The 22,445-nt window shown below is 40.7% G+C and overlaps 1 protein-coding gene across 1 annotated transcript in view; it reads left to right on the top strand.

Annotated features, from left to right (window-relative positions):
- Positions 1-22,445, top strand: part of vps50 (VPS50 EARP/GARPII complex subunit) — a 93,888-nt gene that overhangs the window by 60,028 nt on the left and 11,415 nt on the right. The window contains 5 exon segments of the mRNA XM_051066145.1: positions 254-360; positions 1,523-1,644; positions 4,568-4,645; positions 5,200-5,280; positions 21,348-21,496. Coding sequence (XP_050922102.1) covers positions 254-360; positions 1,523-1,644; positions 4,568-4,645; positions 5,200-5,280; positions 21,348-21,496 — 537 coding nt within the window.

Below are 22,445 nucleotides of genomic sequence, written 5' to 3'. Positions count from 1 at the left end.
ATGGTGAGTGTCAGGGTTCTGGTGCTCCGGGATCACTAGTTCACAGACTTCACCACCTGGGTGCCTCTGTGTCTCCTGCATTGTGTAATGGGTTCTGATTGACCAATTACAAGAATTTGACCCCTGCATTGAGGTTTTGAACTGGTCCGATCATTGCAGAGGATTAGCAACGTTAACACACATTACCAAGTCTTTTCTGTTCTCACGATTCTGCCCTACTTTCTCTTTCACCCCCACCTCCTCCGCACATCAGCGTGTCCCGGGAGACCATGAGAAGCAAGAGAAAGTCCGACTACAACCTTAATAAAACTAATGCACCAATCCTCACCAACACCACCCTCAACGTCATCCGGCTTGTTGGTGAGTCTTACACACACACACACACACACACACACACACACACACACACACACACACATACACACACACACATATACACACACAAACTCTACCACTTACCTCTCCTTGAGAGCAGCCCAGGACGCAGCCGCAGTGGGTGTCCTCTCTGGACAGCTGAGATTTCCATTTATTCACCAATTAGGCTCTGCATGCTCAGGTGTGACTGAGCTGCACTAATAATGGTTAGCCTTCGCTCTGAGCTCTGACCTTTCGTTCCCAAAGAGGTGCTTACGCGTCTTTATGACGTGGCTTTTAAGATGTCGGGTTCCGTCCTTAGAAGAGCGTGCCCTTCGGCGATGTGACCCTCTTGAAGTGATTTTCATGTTTTTAAAGGAATAAAGAGTAGGCAGTTACCTTTCCTGTGTGATCCTAGTGCTGAATAAAGCTCTTAGTACATTAATTGAAATCAATTAATTATTAATTAATTCAAATGATAACTGATTTCTTCTCACTACAAGTTATTTTCAGTGAAAATGTTTGTCCCTTTTCTGTTCATACTTAAAAAAAAAGACAAAATACATTCATTGTTTCTCTTTCCTCAGTCTTTTTTTTTCCACACAGTAGGTAATACTGATTTAGAAAAAGTAAGAAAAAGCTGAAATTTGATTCCAAGCAGTCACTTCTAATTCAGTCTGTGCAGTTCTTTGATGGAGTTAGATTGTTCCCTGAGTTCTCAGCACAGAATTCAAGCAAAAGGGCGTGAAAAATGAGAGTGTTAGAGAAATCTTGCTGTCTCAGTGGCAAAGCCAGCTAGATTGAGTTTATTTCTTCTTTTTTTTCCACTCCATTCATCAGTTCTGAGTCAATGGTAACCCTGTTACACCCCTGTACCTCTGTACTTATTCCCTTTATTACCTCCCTGTTAAATTAAATCCTTGCCCTCAAGTGTATGCAAATGCAGTGTGCTCCTGCTAAAGTTCCTCCCCAAAGGACGCGGTTCCACTGTGATTAACTTACAGTAGTTTCATTTACTCTTTTAATCTCCTACGAGATTTACTCAGGAACCGAACCATTTCATTCATTGTAACTGATCAAGCAAAAACAACATGTGTCACACTCAGAGCTTGTTCAAAAAAACCCACATTTCCGCTGAGGGCTATGTGTTTGTGTGTTCTCTGTACAGGAAAGTACATGCAGATGATGAACATCCTGAAGCCGATCGCCTTTGATGTCATCCACTGCGTGTCCCAGCTCTTTGACTACTACCTGTATGCTGTATATACCTTCTTTGGACGCAATGACATGGTACAGTATTTCCGTTCAAACGTTTGATTGCACATTGTTTACTTATGCCGAAGAACAATAAGTAAATACTGAGAGACAAAACAGACACTCACAGTATTTTGAATTTACCAGATTTCCGGCGAAACTTTATGACTCAACCCATTTCTGGGTGTGGCAGTTGTCAAGTAAATTAAAGGGTGACACTTGCAGTTGACATGGTGCATTCTGGGAAAATAGAACAGTGGTATATCCTGATGTATTTGCAAATGTCAAGATGGTGCGGTTGTAAAAGACAACTGTAGCATAGAGGTTTCAATAATGACCTGCAACATGCCCGGTTTGTCTGGACTTGAACTGGGGGTGGATGTTGATGTGTCATCCTTTACAGTGCTACTAAAAATAAAGAAATGTGTGCTAGTGATTTAGCCTCACATGTAGTTGGGTGATTTTTTTTTTAGTTTTTTTTTTTTAATCCCTTAAAGTAAATATAAGTAATTTACATAAGCCACTTAAAATTACTTGCATCAGTGGTATGGTGCTGTGAGAAAATTGCCTGGATTTATCTTTTCCAAAAATGGAGACGAGACTGTACGGTGAGCGAGGGGGTTAACGACTGCCTCCATCTTTTCTCATTGCTGTCTGTCTCAGTAAAACATTCCAGCTGAATGATAGGTTACAGTTTGCAAGCTCCGGTCTCCCCTACTCCATCTAAAGACTATCATGTCATTTATACTGTGCCTCACAAAGAAAGAAAACAGCATTTGTGTCACTATTGCCCTCGGGGAAGTGGTAATGATAGCAGGAAAATGACTTCTATCCCATCGAGGTGGAAGAGATAAAGAGGATGAACGCTCCGCAGGGGCCACTCCAGTACAGATTATTGGCCTGTTTGTGTTTGCAAGGCAAAGAAAAAGTGACACACTAGTTGCGAGCTGACGACTTGTCAGGGAGGTCTCTTTTCTCATGTGCCTCGGTCTGACCACTGTGGGTCCAAGAACAGTGTGTGAGTGTGTTTCTATCATTTTCTTCATGCCTTGTCTTTAACTCTCTTTTCCTTTACACTCATACTGTATGTTTTCTCAGACAAGCCGGCTCCCTTCTCTCCCTCCCTCCCTCTTTTTCATCTTTTGTGCCATTTCCTTAATCTTACATGCTCTGTTCCTTTCACACAGCATCGCTCGTCTTTCATCCCTCCTGCTTTTTTTTTTCCCTCTCGCTACTCCCATGCTAGTCTATATCCCTCTGTCTGCATCTCTCTGAAACTCTCGCTCTCTCTTTTTTCCCTCCGTACCTCCAGTCCTCATTAAGTGTCATTTCATGAACCCACCCATTTCATTAATGGTCTTACTCAAAGAGGCACCTACAGTAAAATGCTAATGTCCCCATGAATCTTTAAAAAGCTGCCAGAGATTGCTTTGCGCATATGCTGGTGTTTTGACCTGGGCTCCGCTGTCTTTACACTGCTGGAATCAAGATGGAGCTGCTTGACTTCTCTACTTGCAGAGTAATGGGTGATATTAATATTCAAAAGGGTAAATACCCCCATTATCTGCGTGTATTGGCCCTGCAAAGTCAAGCTGCACTATTGACTCTGTCACACATATGCTAAAGATCCATAATGTGCTGTGCTCACTGACTCCTCCATCGCCATTCAGCCGCCGGGACTTAGAAAGGCAGATTTACAAACATATTTTTGGAAAAGTGATTCATATTTCAAAATTATGGAAAGCTGTGCCCCACAGGAATAACTTATTCCAAGACGAGGCAGAAGGAAGAATATAGTGAGGAAAAGAGGGCAAGACAGAGAGATGTGGGGAAGATAAAAGATGGAGACGTATGTACTGTTCCACTCTGTTTTGCGTTATGATGGCAGAGGGAGGGGAGGAGAGAACAATGAGGAAAGGAAACAGGTGCTGAGACAGAGCTGTGCAAAGAGAAAAAGAGAGAAAAACAGATCAGGAAAGTATCTGACACATGAATAGATGGCCTCTCTGAAAAATGAGCAATACTGCAATAAATTGTTGCTACAGACAGATCTTCACACTGAATGCTATTCACTGTGCTTGCACGAGTGCAAGTCAGAGTCACCCGTGACCTATAATAAAGTATCACATCACCCACACCCTTGCACATGCATCCTATCTTCTTCTAAGTGATTGAGCAAGGCTGAATTAAGGCGATAATCCAACATGCCCCCCATGGATGGCCAGGTGATCTTATAGCTGAAGATACAATTTCTCCTCTAATGCAAAGTGAGAGGGCCACATAATTGAAGGGGCACTCCAGCGATTTAGTTTTGCTCTTCCCTAAAGTGGAAGGACTCAAAAGAAAGATTTTAAAATGAATGGTCAAAACCGAACCAGCAGAAGTCAAGATATCCTGATTCTTATCTCTATTATGGGTCAAAATGCTCCGAATATGCTGGATCCTACATTTCCCACAATGCCTTTTGACTTCTTTTAAACTTTTTTCTGGTGATGAGGAAACTGAGCTTCACATGCAAAATCAGCAGAATGCCCCTTTAATGTGTTTATTTGTTAACCGTATCATTACACAGTTTGTATATTGTGTCCTTGTCTTTGTCTTTTGAATGGGCCTTGGTGCATCGGACAGAATGCTTCACTAGTGTACGTTCACGTGTCCACTGTCAAATTAGGAAGTTCCCATGTATCCTTGAAACAAGATTAAACAATATTTGGATATTTCTTCACTACACCAGCAGTTTCTGATTAGTTAGAACCAAGTTTCTGCTGTGGATCTTAAATTTAAGTACGAGAGTAATTCTGCCTACTTACTTCCATTAATCCAATTCTGTTTTCTTTATTTGCTTCATTCTTTATGCCTTTTTTTAACACTTCTGTAATACCTCCTCGACAATGTTTGTTTTTTAATTTGAACCTTTGCTTCTTGTTTTTTCCTACTGCCTTCCGTTCATCATCCATAGCCTGTCCCAAGCCCGTCTTTGCCCACTCATGGTGGCAGAGAGGCGGGCCCTGCCAGGGTGGTGGGTCCTGCTTGCTTGGTAAGAGTAGACCCGGAGGTGTGTGGTTTTTTTGTTTTGTTTTGTTTTTTTTTGTTTGTTTTTGTTTTTTTGGCTAACTACACAGGGTCTGCTTGCCTGCCTTGTGAATCCAAACTGCTAGTCGACACTTAGCGGTTGTGGGTGATTTGAAGCTCTTAAGCTGTGTGTGATTCACTTCCTCAAGTGACACTGAGCATATCTGAAAGTGATTTTTCAGAGGCATTTAGATGTTGGAGTTTGCTGTGCTTTCATCCCCCCCGCTCTCCTTTTACCTCTCGTCTGTCATCTACTGTAGCCGGTGTGATTGTCTGATACTGATGTCTGTTCCTCCCAGTTATTCCTCCCTTCTTTTGGATCAGAGTCGGCTAGAAGCAGAAAGTAAAGATTCTCTTGTCTCCGACTACGTGAGATGAGAGCAGATGTTGCTGTGTGTGTGCGTGTGTGTGTGTGCGTGCACGCTTTCACACTCTGCTAAAGTGTATGCTCTCATAGAGGAAAGTGTTAGTTAGTGTGCACATACACTAACACTAACCGTGTGTGTGTGTATTCTACAGTATGAGTCATCGGGTCTGGGCCTTATCAGCAGCAGACTGAGAACCACACTGAACCGGATCCAGGAGAGCCTCATTGACATGGTGAGACTGTAACACACTCTCTCGTTTTTTCCCCTCTCTGCCTCTTTTCCTCCTTTAGTCACTGTCTTTCTCCCGCTTTGTCTTTTAATGTCCCTTGTTACCCCACTCCCCGCCTCCCCAACATGTACATGTTCTTCCCCCCCCCCCCCCACACACACACACACACACCACCACCACCACCCCACCCCCCGTCCTTATGTGTTTTGTCCATCAACTCTATCATCCCATCCCGACCACATGCGCAGTTCTACCGTCGAGAGAGCCCCGCGGCACGTGTCACCACAAAATGCATTAGGGGGTCGTCATTATCTGGCCAGTGGTCACTCACACATTCACACAGCCCCCCCCCACTCCCCCCCCTCCCTTAAGTGGCCCCGACAGGGAGGATGTGTGTGTTATTCCATTAGGGCTCTCAATCACTGCTCCCTTCTCTAATACTACAGAGTGACAATTAGTCTGGTCCAGTCCACACTCTCCACTCTGCACTTTTTTGTCTGGTAGCGTATGTGTCTATAGTCTGTCCCTATTATACAACAATACGAGTGTCATCTCTCACTTGAGCCTTTCGTTCGTCTCCATATCTGACAGCCTTCTCAGCCTGTGTTCAGAGAAACCAGACTTGGACTTTAATCTGGTCTTAATCTGCAATGCCACTTAAGTTTTTACTCCCCTGGAGGCGAATGTAAAATTCAGTTGATTCTGTTGATATTTTGGCTTCTTTTTATTGTTTTTAGTGAGAAAAAACAATAAGTCTTGTCCCATGAGTCTAATTATTGTAGAAGCATTAGCGAATGTTTCGCTGAACTCATATTTTAGTCATTCTGCCTGGAATTCAAATGTGAATGAAAGAATCAACAAGCCTTGTTTGTTTGTTTAAATCATAATCAGTTATTTACATCTATATGTTGTGTACAGTAATATTTAGAAGTGTCCAAGTCTGGAGCTGCAGGGACCAGATGACATTAGCTCAGCTTTTATTTCAGACAGGTACAAAGCCCAGAAATTCTGTAGCGGAAAGTAAAGAGACACTTATTGCTGCTATGCGTAGTTAAATTAGATTTTTATCTAATGTCACAAATTGTGACTCACAAATCAGCTCTGAAAATGAATATGTATTTTTTTTTTCCCTATGGTGAGATCCTGAATAATGTCATTTCATTTTTCATTTTCTGAAAACCTGTGGGGCTTTTCTTTTGTCTGTCTCTCTCGAATATTCTTATCTAATTTCATCTGTACATTCACGTCACACCTGGGCTGTAGGACACACTGTTAAACTTTAATTTTGTGTTTTTCTTTTTGGCTATGAATCATTTTCATAACTAAGAAAAGTCTTGCAGTAACTTGATCACTGACTTTGACTGTGATAAATCCTGAGTTTACAGTATGCATTCAGTGTCTGGATTTACAGCCAATAACAACCTAATGACAAGCTGTCATGGCAACCATCAACTGTAATCTAATCCTTAATGTATATCACATTAGAATATAAAGTGAGGTGAGCGGAACTGAATTGTTTTCCAACCAGCATCTCCTTCGCATGCAGATATAATCAGCAGTTTTCCACAGCAGGGAGCACGCACACTATCCAAAGCACCATTTTAAAACAAAGCATTTATTTGACAGTGCAGCATAATGGCATTTCGCTAGTGAAGTGCCGGCTACTTGGCTGTAATGTTTATAGCTTAGCATTCCAGGGTTGGCCCAAGGAGAGGGGGGAAAAAAACGAGATAAAATAAAGCAGGAAGGCAGAGGGAAGAAAACAGATAAAAGTCAGAAAACCCAGGCAGGAATAATGAACGATCAGAACTTTAAATTGTGTTAAGCGGCGTAATGCAGCAACATGTTTTCTCCCCTCAGGGGGCACTGTAGCATCTATTTACACCCCAGTCATTTTCTGGCCAAATTATGAGCCTTTTTCAAATGTCAGGCGGCTGACGAGCTCGGTGCTCAGCTACCTTCTGCTGACTATATGTTTATCCTCTGAACTGTTCAACTGATCAAATGGACACGGACGGACAAATGGTCCAACTGGGTGGAGGGAGGGAGGAAGAGAGCAGAAGCGTGTGATGCACTGCACAGAGACATTTGTGGGTTTCTGTAATGGTGAGAGTAAGCTCAAAACTGAGACAAAATGGTTTTAAACCTGAGCCACATACATGCATAGACACACATTTCAGATGCATAATCATATCACTTTGTGGCTATCTCAGGCTGTCTGATTAAAAGCTATTTAAAACCACCTCAAAAGACGCAGCGTCAGGCTTTGTACCTGCACCTATCCTCTCTCTAATGCATTGGCAAAAATGCTTTTAGTCTGCCCCTTTCGCATATGCAAAACTATTTTAGCACATCTCCGTAAATCATTCTACGTTGGAAAAATGCCCTATTTTCCAAACTAACACAGCACTCCCTAGGTTTTTTTTTCTTCTCCTTTCATCTCTGTCTCGCTCTCCTTCTGCTCTTCTGTGTTTCGCATCATGACCTATACACATAAATCTCACGCACACACATTCTTCTATTAAAAGTAGAGACTACACATCGACTGTGTGTACCTGTTTGAACAAAGATATTTGTATAGCAATCTCATTTCCAGAGCTAATGTAGATTGTCATATATTTATTACTATTTTTAGACAATCTTTTATTAACTGTGGAGTACATATGGATTACATATCCATCTTTTTTTAATATAAGTGACTTCACTCCATAGTGACACTGTGCATATATTCATGTAGAGTAAGCAAATGCATTCCTTCACCTGCATACCAATACATAGACCCACACACTCCAGAGATTGCGGCAGGGTAGACCTCATTTGTAAACAGATTATAAAGTTAATTGCACACTGCATTTCAATTGAGCCATCGAATCCTTGCGGTTTTGTTACCCTGATTTGCCAGTCGCAACTGTTTGATTCTAAAAACCAATGCAGCAGTAATGACTCAGAGTCCCATATGAACAGCCGCAAGATTCCATCTCATCTCATCTCAGGTACAGAGTGGCTTCAGCTCAAAATGGCAACTCTGTGGGGAAAAAGTAAAAGATCATCCCCTAGTTTATGTTCTATTTCCCTGCCTCCCAAATCCTTGATTACCTTTCTGAAACCCTGCTGCTTGTCTGGGTTTGACAGTTTTCATTTTGAGTTCACTCACTTTTGACTTTGAATATTTCGCTCACAGTGTTTGGAGGTTGTGAGGTTGGGGGGGGCGGGGATCTGAGAGTGGCAGAGATGTAATTGCCTTGTTCAAATATTCAACGTTTCCCACAAAACACTTGTTACATAATGTTTAATCACATGCGCTGTCATCTGTTCCCACTCCAACTTCAAATATGTCATCCTTACCTGAATGCGAAGCCCTGAATTGTTTTACTAGGAAGGCATTGGCTGCCTTGTGAAATAATGATTTGCTTTGCGATCCTTTGGCTTGCAAAAAAAAAAAAAAAATCAAAAAATCAACTCCTTTGGTGATACAGCTCGGGGCAGGTTGGATGACAGCAGCATATCAGCATAATGCCATGAACCCCCATCTGCAGCCAAACTATTGCTGCCAGAAAGTTCAGCTGTGACAGCTGTTGAGTCATTGCCGTAGGCAGCGTTGTGAAGAGAGCTGACACGGGCTAGTATTTCCGATGAAGGCCACCTCTAGTTCACAGCCATTTAACTTCTCTCACTGCATAAACCACCAGTATTTACTCTTTCAGTCAGTCTATCCATTCCTCTCACTTGTTTTTGTGAGTCTCTCTCCCTCATTCCTCTCATTTTTCCAGTCACTTTTCCTCCCTCCATCTTATCTGTTTGTCCTATCGCCTGCTTCTCTTCTGCAGCTGCGTGCCAGTGATTACACGCCTCTCAACTCTCCCCACAAGTATCTGCTTGTGTCGTTCTACATAGTTTATTCGGGCTTCTGACTGAATATACAATGGTGTGTTTGTATGTGTGTTTATTTTAGTGTTCATCATCAGCCCAGGCATGACGATAAGATCATAAGTCTGGAAATGATTTCCCTTTTTTTTCTGTTTGATTCGAGTCTTACAATTGCTCAAGTCAACCCACAATTGTGTGACGAGCTGATTAGGTGTGTGTGCGAGTTTCGTACTCGGCTTTTGTGTGGACCAGGGCTTTGGCTTTTTTCACGCCTGGCACTGAAACAGGAATGAGGAACTGGGTAATTTCTGCGTTGGCACCAGTAACCTGGCAGCAAGTGTGCCAGCAGAAATGTACACAAAAACACACATATACACCAAGAATTTACAATTTGAATTTGGTTTGTAGTCCTGCTCTTCATCAGTTCTACACTGAACCCTGATCGGCCAGTGCACATCATGCTCTTTTCCTGCCTGTCTCTCAGTGGCAGGGTGATAATCCCTAAGCATGTGTTGTGGCTCGCTACACTGGCCTGGCACAGCCAGCGCACACTGGCATTCTGCCCCTCATGAGTGGCACCAGCTAATGTCACACACACATAAACAGAGGCTACATTGTCTCATACACACACACACACACATGCAACGTGCTGAACCAGGTCATCAGTTGCGCATCTCTCACAAGGGCACGTCACTGTCCAGGCTGGTGTCTCCTCCGTGGCCTGCTGTCTCGCGCTGTGAATGGTGCAACAAGCCAGAGGGGATTGCCATTTGACAGGGATTATAGATCATAATTAAGCTCCATGGTGTGACTCTTTATACTGTAGTTGTCAGGATATCACAAGTATTGACATTTTGTTCGGGGAGGGGGGGTCAGTGGAACACACACACTTCATTGATAGGCCCAGCTGCAGGTCATACTCCTCAGCTGTGATGAGAGAGACAGTTGATCCCCTCTGGATACAGTGAATCAGTTTCCTTTCTACAGCTTCTGCCCATGACTCATCACATCTCCCAGCGCGACAGACACAGTGATGAGCAGAATTACGGACTTTAATTGAAATCCCTTCGTTTGTGTTGTACATTTCTCTTTTTCCCAGCACTGTGCACTTCGGTTTGTCTCATTCACGTTCAGCTTCTTGATACAAGTACTTCAAGTGAGGTATTTTCTTCTTATGTCTCGGCTGAGACACAAGAGAGGACCAGCAGCTACAGGGGGGAAAGGAAGTAGCCATCGATAGGCTTAGGGGGCCCAGGCGGTGTCACACAAAATAAATGAAGGCCCTAATTCCATTTGACATTCATCTAATGAGAACCAAATTTCTGGTATTAGAGTGACAAAGAGGTGCAATAGGATTCACTCGACAGTAATTGCCTAGCAGCCAGTCCACTTGACTTGGCCATAAATCTCTATGGAATGGATTGGAGAGGAGTAAGCAGTCAATCACGATAGATTGAGACACTTCAACTGAGAGATCACTTCTCAACTCCCAGCTGGAAGCCTCCTCACTGACAAGTGTGATTACAAAAAGATCAGACTCTTAGACTTATTACTTATTACTTATTTATTTCACTGGGAAATACTATTTGAAAGTTATCTTATTTTTTTATATTTTGTCTGCAAACACTTGTTTTCTAAAGATTGGATTTTTCCTTTACCTGGTAAAAGCTTTCTTTTTATTATTTGAAAGGTACAGGACCAAATTTGTTTTGTTAGGCTACAGGACTTCACTCTATCAGTCCTCTACCTCGGTCTTGTCTATTGATTCCAAAATGCAAAGGCACTCTATTCACTGTTGAAGGAAAATTATGAAAATGTTGTCATCAAAATGTTGTCAAAACAGCATGTCTTTCTTACATTTAAGATTTATGGCAACAGTCGAAGTTAAAGTTCCAAATAAAACATAGTATTTATTAAGACTTTCAGACTCAAAAACCAGTGGGTTGATCCAACTTGACCAACAGTGCTGAGAATATAGGCAAACAGCTTTACAACTGCTGTCACATTTTGATTCAAATAATCCTGAATCCTGGTTGGTGCATTGAAGTATGTGATATTGCATATTTTTAAACGGGCTCCAGCCGACTCTAAGCTAGTGTGAAAAGCCCAAACAAAAACACAGATACAGAAATCTCTCATGAAATTACCCAAATTATAGAGCAACATTAGCTCACAGTAAGGAGCTGATTGGAAAAAAAGAGGTTTTCAAGGCCTTCTTTTCTCATACCAGCCTTTAATGTTGAGGGCTGTTTCCTCTCCATCCTGCAGGTGTATGTTACATTTTTCACACAAGTCAACTGACAGATCCAGTTGACTTGATACTGAAAGGGAGCTCCCATCTCTCCTCAGGTGTCTGCTGCTGCTGATAGATAGGCCTCCCCGTACCCACCCACAAAACAGCCTCAGGCTGTTACTCAAAATTGAGCTGCTCACAACAAATCAGCGAAATGCAGGGAAAACCCAACAATAAAATAGACGCTCCAGCAGAGGTGAGCCCTGACTCAGCAGTTCAGGGGGAAAAAAGAAAGAGAGAATTTATCAGCGGGAAGTAAAACCCATGGCCCTCAATGCAGACTGTGGCGACTTAGGGGTAATGAGGGAGCCAGTGGCTCTACTTCCCCAGTGCACACTTGTAGTGAAATTGTTCGGAAACTGATAGAATCAAGCTTACAGATGGGTTTGTGCTCAACAAAATAAAAAAGTTATGTTGAGTTGGAGGTGTGAGTGTCTGAAATGCACTCCAGACTGAGAGTGGAAACTGGTAGTATTTTTCCCCATGGACCTGCAGTCCTGCTCAGAGAAGAACCGTTGACTCTGATCGATTCAAAGCTTTAGTGTCACTTCTCCCTCAGGCATTATGGGAGGGAGATTACATGTCCCATATGAAAACCAAAAAGCACAGTAGAAACTAATTTTATTTGAATCCCAACACACATACTGTACATATATATATATATACACATATGACTGTTCTAACTGTCTATCCTCATTAAGAATAATTTTCAGCTGGGTAAATATCTCAGCCTCTTTTCTTTGATGTATCTGATGAAAACAAGAGCGACTGATCATCATCAAGCTGCTGCTGTATCCCTGTTTTTCAGTCTTATTCAAAGCTTTGCTCTTGTCTCTTTTCAGATCCCTCCTTGGACATTTTTTTCGTTCAAGTTTTCTTTTCTTTGGGAATTCAGGGCCTTAATTTAAAATCATTACACAAGGGTAGATAAGCTCCCTGGCTTTGATGCTTGATGTCTTCATACTTAACAATGTTGTTGGTCCGCATGGGGAAACCGTTTTGGCGTTAATGCCTTGCAGACAGAAGCAAAACTTGTTTTCCCTTTTGCCCTGTCCACAGAATACAATGGTCCCTAAAAGACCTTGAAGCTGTTAGCTGTTCTTCCTCAGCTACTGAATATGAGCAAGGCTGACAGAATCAAGAGAAGGCTTCCCGAAGGCTTTGGTGGTGATGCAGCTTTCCAAAATTCCTAATCAAATTATTGGTTTGGCTTCTTATAAATGCAGTTGCAATGAAACATCTCTTGAAGCGCTGCTATTCCTTTCCATCCACTTTTGTCTTGGCATGCACTGCATGTTTTTACTCACCAGCACCAGAAATACCTTTTTATATATAAACCTCCCCAGTCTGACCCACTCTTCTCTTTTGTACCATTCATATTAATTATTGATCGCTGATGATCAGCTCTTGAAGGTAAGCACACAGACGCTACAGCATGACAGAGAGTCTGCAGTGTCTGCACTACAAGTTCAAAAAAATGACAAGGGAACAAAGGCTGAGGAGAATAGTTCAACTTGACTGTACTGTAGCTCCTGTAGATGAAGACAGAAAGGAAGACGTTTGGTCATAAATTAAATAGAGACCGTACAGAAGACCATAAGTAAGATTAAACCTGTCATATATGTTGTATAAGTATTAGGACAGAGGCATTTGGTTATGCTCATACATTATACATCAGCATACGCCAAAGTCCAAAAAAGTGATAAACTGAGAAGGATTTGGTGTGATTCATATATTTTCCGTTCATCTGCCCCCTTTTTGAAATATATATATTCATATATTTCTCTGTTTTTCACCAACTGAAACATATTGTAAATCCTAGTTGTAGCACTTCTTTCTTAGTGGTTTAACTTCTGCTGTCACTGACACCAAAATAGTTCATTAACAACAGGACAAGTGTGTGATTGTTAATGTGTTTATATGTCATATGCACAGTAAACAAATGAGTACGTGGAGGTGTTGTCTTCTTCAGCTTGGTACACCGAAGTGTAACTGCAGTCATTAAAGCAGCCTTAAGTTATATCAGTGACAGATGCACATTAACCTTTTCTAAGTGAAAGGTTTGGTATGCCTGAGGTATTATGTTTGTTAAGTGTTATCCAGAGGGCGAATTTGGTTCTATTTAAAGAGACTGAAACTATCTGTCTGTCACAGAGAAGTTTTTGGGCTCGTTTTTTAGTCATTGTTTAGCAGAAAAGGTCCTCAAATGGTTCATTAACTCGAGGGCCACTTCTATCTCAGCTCCAGTGCCAGACAGATAATTAAAACACGGTGAGCTCACAAAGAAAAGAATTGTTCTCTCCCTCAAGTCCTTCTCCTTGGCCTTCCATTTTGTAACTTTAATTCAGATTATACTGGGAATTCAGACACCCACACAGATATTCTCTTTTCTCCGACATGATGGGAAAAGTACTTTTTTTTTTTTTTTCCAAACCTCACCGGTGAACGTTGATTATTTTTCATGAGAGTGTAATGAAAGTGTAATGAAATGGAGGACACTGGCTGTTGATTTGGATGGATGGTTGTTCCTGTGACAAACTCTCTAATTTTGTCCAGTTGTCAGTTAATCATCAGAATTATCTGTAGAGAATTCAAATATTGAAGTAATAGCTACCTCATATCTTCTTCCCTTTTTTCTTCACTTTTCAATGCTTCCTTTTTTTTGTCCACTGACGGACTGGTGTATTTTTGTTTTAGGATGAGTGGCTTCATCAACTAACTGATTAACTGCTAATCGAAAGTAAAGTGTGTCTTGATTTACACTTTGACAATAGATACTGCCAAGAAAGTCTACATATTCAGAAATGAAACCATTATCTTTCAAAGCTCAAAAGTAAAAAAAAAAAAAATGCTAATATTATCATAATCACTCAATAAATATCAGATTCATTACATGAAAAGTTCTATTATCTCCCCCTCAGCCGACATATTGTGATGAGAAGTTGATGCTTGTAATTTAAGAGATGAATTAATGTGGATTAATGTAGAAAAGTAAATCTTGACATAGCTGTTAATAAGTGTAATATATCAGCACACGTAACAGATCATAACTAGTGTTGTTAAAATGTTAAGAAGGCTTTTAAACTTTGTACCTTTGTGTTCACAGCCACTAAACTGCTTGATGTTCTGGTGCATCTACATTTAATTTGACATCACTGAGGCACCACCACTGCAGATTACAGCGCTGTGAAATATTACTGATGGCAGTGATGGGGTACTTTCCTTTGAAGCTGTTCACAGTCTGTTTTCTCTCATCTAAAATATTGTCCTTATCTCCATCAACTCTTTAATATTTTCTGTCTTCACTCTTGTCTCTGAAACAAACAATTTAAATGAGGGTGTATTTGCTGCAGGTGTATGTACAAGAGAAATCCTAATGTTATCAGTGAAGACCTCCCGCTACCACTGCCCTGATTAAATAATTTACATAATTACGTAGATTACCCCCAAACTGTTGGATGAAAACGCTTAACATTCGTTAATTAAATGTCAGTCTCCTCCTGCACAATAGATTCATTCAAGGGAGCTTATTTAAAGAAACCATATCGTACATGTCTCTAAGAAAGCAATTACAGGAAAGATGTGGATAGAAGTGCAGCTGCATTTTTAAAGAATATACCTAATGTTTTCTAACTCAGGCCACCAATTGACATTTTTCAAGCACCACTTACTGGTAGCAGACTCCAGCAGACCCTTCATCTTGTTTTTTTTTTTTTTGTTTTTGTTGTTGTTTTTTCCCCAGTAACTTGATTCAGGATCTTTCATCAGTGGACTGCTTTCTGTTCATCTGTGCCGCTGTTGGAACAAATTGTACCCTGCAGAGCCTCCTCTGTGGAGGATGCCAACCTTGTTTATTACCTGTAGGGCTTGAAATTTACTTTTGACCTCACTTGCTAATGTGGTCTTCAGAGTAACCAGCCCTTCAGAGTTTTCCCCAATCCAATCCAGTGTTTCCCATGAAATGGAGTTTAGTAATGCATTTCATCAACTTTTTTTTGTAATAATTTGATCATGATTATTTTACTTGTATGATGTTTAGACTCTTGTCTATAGTTGCTGGTTATTTTTGTAACTAAATTAATTGGGCTGTTACCACCACAGCACTAAGAAAGCGTCACTAGCTGCTCTATTAGAGATTGAGATCAAATTTCAAAACAAAGGCCTGGTGTTGTGACATGAGTGAGTGAGCAACAGAGAGAAAGTCGTACCTCTTAAGTTCAGTCATGTGGAGGCAGCCTAATAGTGGATGAAGTACTTAGAGTATAGTGACTTATTAAGATAGAGTTATTATTGGAATATTCTAAGTTTCCATAGGGTAATTTTTCTCTCATTGTTTGCCATGGCTCACCACTATGCTTGTAGTTTGATGGTTCCATTTTGTCTTCATTTTGTGTGTTTTCACAGAGGTCACTCAGAGGCCCGGGTTCTTTGTAGGTGTTAAATTTAGTCAGAGTTTAAGTTAGTTCACTGCGGTGAATGTCTTCACAGTGAGAAATGAAAACAAGCATATTTACCTTCTCATAACCTGCCACATTGATGTCAGGAAGCCGCCTCTGGCTATTTGTAAAATTTCCTCAGAAATGTGATTTGTGGATATCTGCTGAATGAACAGTGTTTGTGTGCTCAGCCTTTGACTCAGACACCGAGGCTGCTCTGGCAAACGCAATTTGAGAGCAGTTCATTGTGTTCGAGTGTTTTGTCATGCTTGGACGCACATGATGTATTCTTTCCACTGAGGAAATAATTCACGTGGTTGTGATAATAAACTCAGCGCAGCATCTCGCAAACCAATAAAACCGGATTCATGCTAATTTTGCGTTTGTCAGAACTTTGATTTCTTTCTTTTCTTCTTCTTTTCCTCTCTTTTCTTTTTCTCATTGTGAGCAGGAAACCATTAACAGTGAACTGACTCTCTAAGGGATTTAATGTCACATGGTAATGACTGAAACCTCAGCTTGTCAATCTTAAATATTTACCCCTGTGAAATGTCAAAAAATAGCAAAAGAAATGTTCATCACAACCTCCCAGATGCCAAGGTGACAGTTCAGTTAAAATCCTAAAACCCCAAGTTTACTTTGAGATAGAAAAGCTGCAAAAGCTCCTGTTTGAGAAGGTGAACCTGTTTGGAATTTTTTTCATTATTTCTGCCTGAAAAAAACATTCAAAATAGTCACCTATTATTTTTTCTGTCAGTTGACTATTCAATGAATCAATCCATTGTTTTAGCTCTAATATTTTCAGTGAATTTGACTTTCCAGGGTTTATTGGGTTCATCTGTTTACACCACTACACACTATAGCCACAGATGGATGCTGTACAGGCAAATCTTCAGCTTGCCGCTGCCAGAACTTCTATCAGAATTGTTCAGTGGCAGTAATCCTCTCACAGCAAACACCAATAATGACCAGTCTATATAACACATATACTTCATAATGGAAAAGCTTTTTTTTTAAATCTCAGTGGGACAGCAGAGAAGCTGCTTTTCAGGTTGAAACTCCTCCTAAATATCTTCAGCAGCTGCAGGACGTAAATCAAATGAAGTATGACCTCTTCACTATAAGTCATGCTATATGGAAAGGTCTGCTTCATCCCCCACTCTCGAGCCTCTTGTTTGACTTGTTTGAAAAATTTGTCTCTGACATTCTTCTCGCACAAGCACTTGGCGACGTGGCCGACACATGGAGTTAGTTCACTTTTATCTCACTGCTGTCGTTCGTCATTTTGATCGAGTGTCATCATAAAAGTGAAAGCATGATCATTTCTGCAGTCGTATCTTCGAGGATATCAAATAACAAATAATTTACACTACAATTGATCACAGTAGATGCATAATGATGACTGAAGAGTTGATATCTTTATGTGTATTATATATGTATTATACGTTTTTGGAAGCTTGAATCATGAAGTTAAATGTGAGGATTTCCACAGCTGCGTTCTGTTGCATGAACCGCATGTGCCCATCGATGACTATGCTTGAATCATAACTGCCACAGGATTAAGAAAACAATTGAGCAAACAAGTTAAGTCTCTCATTTGTAGGAATTAATTTTTTTTGGGGGGGGGATAAGCTTTCTAATCTCAGCCTCCTTTACATTTCTTTGCAGATTAAAACAGGCAGAAGCATTTAAATTTTATGCAAGTGTTTGTATCCATTACATTAACATGCTAGATGTCTTCCTGAGTATCAGACCTGATTTGCATGTTTATCCCCAAAAATCATTTAAATATTTAGGACCACCAGAGGGCAACAACAGTGGGAAATTATGTTAATGCTATTCCATCAAATCATGTTTGCCATTGTGAGTGTATAATGATAGTAGATCAAGCATCTAATAAACTAATAAACTTGAAGTTGGCACTCAGGGCTGAGGTGGGATCACATTTAGTGTGCACATCACCCCGAACAGGCGAAGAGATAGAGCTCTGTTGGCAGCTTGCAGTACATGTAAAATGGTGAAATGAAAAAGTCAGCACATAACATTCTGAATGTCATGGATGTTGTTTGGTTTTTTCCTCCTGTTTAGTTTTCAGTCTAGTTGTTGCTTTTACCTGAAGAATCCTGCAGTTAGAAATAATACACAACTTTCTTCCCAACAGTCTTTCAGAGGCCCTCTTTTCCTTTTTTTGCATAAAGTGTTTATGCTGCAGGGGCGCAGTCAATAAAAGGTCAAGTCTCCCGTGGAGTGATTAAAAATAGACCAAACCAGACTTTGTTGTAATGTCAAACTAATGCAGCTGAGGCTGAAATTATTTGATTCAATCACAGGGGAATATACAACCTCCAGTGTGACTTTCATAATGCAACACAATGTCAGAAGTTACTGTAACGCAGCAGAATATAAGGGAAACACATTCAATGTTAGAATAAGAAGAGATTGACAAGAAATGCAAATGAGTGCTCATCAGCAGTGGCGGCCGTGCAGCAGAGACATCTAGGGTGAGAAAAAATGTTTTTAACGAAGTGTGTCTCTCATGCCTACAGTTGGTTTTTTTACCTGAGTAACTTGTGTTCAAATTCGCAATATTTAAAGTGACCTTATCCGTGGAAATCTTTCATTAAAACTCCTCATGTGGAAGTGTATCTGGGGGCTGGCTTACAAATGAAAATCTTCTGGGTACGCTTATTGTAACCTCTGCAAGAACAGTGCTCCCAGCAGGAGGAGATCTAAGAGAAGGAACTAGTCAAAGGCATCACTGAATTCAGAAAGTTATGAGCCACTTTGCCTCTTAGAAAGATTTAAGATTTAGAAGATTTAGAAAGAGTTCTAATGCTTAAGTATTTCTTTAACCAAACAATTTCAGACCTGCTGAGAGGAAAACAACTTTTATATTTTGTCTTAATTTATGTATCCATTAACTGCTGTTGTTCACAGTTTATCATGTATATTTGTGTGTTTGTGTGCTCTAGTACGTCATGCATACAAATGGCCATCAGCTGCTGCTGCACAACATTTTTTTATCATGTTCCAAATCTTAAATCATTTGTCACGCTTAGAAGTGGTTACTAATGGCCTTTCTGGATTAACTCCATAACCACAGCATGTTTGTCACGTTTATGTGCTTTGTCTGAAATGTTGCGGACTGCCCTCATTTTAGTGGCTTCAACCCTTAACCAGTGAAATGGATTGAAAATAGATAAAGCTGACATGAGTTTTCCCAGAATAAAAATGTTGTGAAATTTGCAAAATAGTAAATTTTCCATTAATCTTTTAGTCTCATCTGAGTGAGATGGGTTGCAATGGGTTTATTTGTAACATAACAATCTTAAAAATAATCTTAACCGTTTCAAGCTTCGGGATGTTATTGCCTTTATCAGTGAGACAGAGAGGCGTTTTTGCCTCAGCGCAGTTCAATATGCCACATCACATTTAACGCATACTTAAAAACACGAGCAGCATTTGTAAATCCTAAAAAGCAGCCAAATCAAGCACGGTGCAGCTCAGTGATTAAATTAATACGCTCCTAAAACAACAAAGTTCATCTGTAATTTGGAGTCACAGTAGTACACCTTTTTTTTTTTTTTTGCCCTGAGTTTAGGATAACTGCACTTTCAGCAAGTTCAGCTGTACATGGGCCAAGGTGTGGGCGCTTTGGTGTAGACGAAAGGTTCTGCTGTGAGCGCTCCGCTGCCAAAAGAGAGAGAGTCTGCAGTGGACAAAAGATCAGTGCATGATTGTCGTCCTTTGATTTCACCTGGTGGTTGTGTACAAGTTAGAAGAAGGAATCAGAGAGTAACAATGTACAAATCATATTTTTGGATTTATAATTGGATGTTAAACCTGGTTAGAAATGCAAGAAATATCCTTAACACTAATGTGGGGTTGTGAGCAGTTTAATCATTATGAAATTGTAAATGAAGGCTTATGACATTTAACTTCACTTCACTGAGGAGTGTTTCAGTCCATTAAATGTCTTGTTTTATTCATATTTCTGACTTTTAAATAGTAACAGCGTTTACATTTTCAGAGAGTTGCTCTTGGGAGAGATATATTGTACCATCCATAGGGAAGCCATTAGATTCCCTCCAACTGTAAAAGTAATATAATTCAGGCGTTAATCTTCTATTTCGGACTGATAATGGTTTCTGCAACACCGAAGCTTTGATTGAATGCGGAGAGATAAGTCAGAGGTTCCTGAAAGGTTGCGGTTTTCTCGGGGGGGGGAATCGTTCCTGCCGGTCTGAACCATAAATTGTTGGAGGAGCTGCATACTATGCATTCTTGTTCCGTACACCGGGCTGTTAATATATCTTAATTCAGTGAATAGACGGCTGCAGGAGGAATGTTAAGATGTCATCTTCTTAAAACTGTGCACGTCACTGCCTGCTTTACAACACGCTTATTTCTCATTTTGAGTGATGATTAACCAGTGACATGTAGACCTGATATGATACAAGCTTTGACGGACGTTTTATGAATTCTTACTGTCAGTGTTTTTGGATGGATCAGAGGTGGTGTAGCCATTTATTCCAAATACTTCCTTATTCTAAAATACTTTGTGTCTGCTTTGGCCGCTCTGTTCAGTAATAAAAGCTGTCCACTTGGTCATCTGGAATAATGGTGCTCACACACAATATCAGACCCAGATTGCACAGGAGTCGGGTATGTAAGTGGATGATATGGTACAGCATTAATAGCGCCCATTCGTTCATTACCTGTGTGATTGCTATTGATCTGCCAGAGGCTGCTTCAGGGGGGCTTTGCGGGCCACAGAGTGCAAAGCTCTACACGCCATGTGATACATTACGCCATCCAGACGTGCTTTATAGAAAATACTATGATGTATTATTGCCCCGCTGTATGGAATCTCAGTGGCTTTGTATGCAGATACAGATTACTGTGATTGATGGGAAGGGATTTAGGTTGAGACCTTTCTTTTTCTGTTTCGATTGTTTTTTAAATGAAGGGATAAGGGGTTTGCTGGATGGAGAGGTGTGGTGGAATATATCAAAAGGAAGATAAATGCTGGCAGCTGAGGACTGTTTGGTCAGCAGAATTTTAGAGAGTGTGTGTGCTTTGGATGTGGCTTGAGTTCCACAGGGTTGATTGAATTTCAGACTATGCTTACCTATCAGCGAACATTTACATTTTGTCTTCATTTTTTCAAGTGAAAGGTTTGTTTTGTCAGGTTAACTGTGAAAGCAACTGTAAGACAATCTGCTTCAGAGACCATAACAGAGCTTCACAGTTAACACTGATAGTTTTGATATAATTAACGTTATTTCTCACAGTTTTATCCAGTGTGACCTCTGCCACCTGGTCAAAGCACATTTCTGTGGCTTCTTGTAATAACTAGACATGCATGCTCATGTAACAAGGTCCAAGCACCACACAAAATGGGTCTTCCTTTACAGAAAAATATGCAGTATATATACATTTTTTACTCACCTTCCCATCCATTTGTCTTCCAGGAGGCAGTAGGGGAGAATGCGGGAGTCCACGGCCCAGCAGAGGACAGGAAGGAGAAGGTGCCCAGCCCCCATCTCAGCCAAATGGTGGTCCTCACTAACAGCGGGACTCTGTATGGGCTGGCACAGAGGGTGGTGGCTACTGAGTCTCTGTAAGTGCAGTCACAACAATACGGTAAAACCACACATACAAAAGGTCTGAAAGCGCAAAGCTGTGTTGGTAAAGATACTATAATAGCGGTCGTGCTTGTTTCATGTCGTCACTTGTGCATCCTGCCAGTGTGGTGTAAGATGGTGGTTATGCTCATCAAAGCATTTTCTCTGATCAAATTAAAGAGGCTGGTTTCTAGCTCGCTGCCTCGCCTCACGGTGGTCCTAACTTCATTAGACAGCGTTACATAGCCTAGACATCAAACATTTGCACTACCTGCAGTGTGTGTAGATATGTGATGATGTTTTCAGCATTCACATCAAAAAAGCTTGCTTAACTGAAAAAACTGATCACTGAAATAGAAGGGGAGACTGAGAGAGACTTATTTCACCCTGATATAGATTTCCTAGCTGTCTCCATATAATTTACTATTTGTGTTAAACTCTCACAATCAGTCTCAGTGGTGTATTTTCTCCCTCTCGCTCCGCAGTCTTGTTTCTGTAGTTTTTCTCCTCCTGTCTCCCTCATTGCCTACTACATCCACGCATTACACAAAAGCGCCCTCATACATAATTAGGTCAAAGAATCATCAGTGCTGACAAAACTCTTGGATCCTGAGAGGTTTGCTGCGTACAACAGCTTCATAATGAAAGTCTGTAAAGCAGGGGCCCAGACGACAGTGCTGCAAAAATGCTGAATAGGCTTATACACTCTCTCACACAAAGTTTTCCATGTATCCAAGACAGGCAACAAGCTCAAAAGAATAATGAAAATAAAAGAGCTAAAGTGCAGAGGTGAAGATATTTCTTGGGTAAAGTTTGAAAGGAAAAGATTCTCTGGGGAGAGAGAAGACAGACTTTTTTTCTGGGTAGGACTGCATGAAAAGCTTTTCCTTTTTTTCTGTCATAAAAGTTATCGTTAAAAAAAGGCAGCTAACCTTAGCGTGTTTT

Source organism: Lates calcarifer, linkage group LG3 (assembly GCF_001640805.2).
Source record: "Lates calcarifer isolate ASB-BC8 linkage group LG3, TLL_Latcal_v3, whole genome shotgun sequence".
NCBI lineage: Eukaryota > Metazoa > Chordata > Actinopteri > Centropomidae > Lates > Lates calcarifer.
This window is presented reverse-complemented; position numbering and strand designations above follow the sequence as displayed.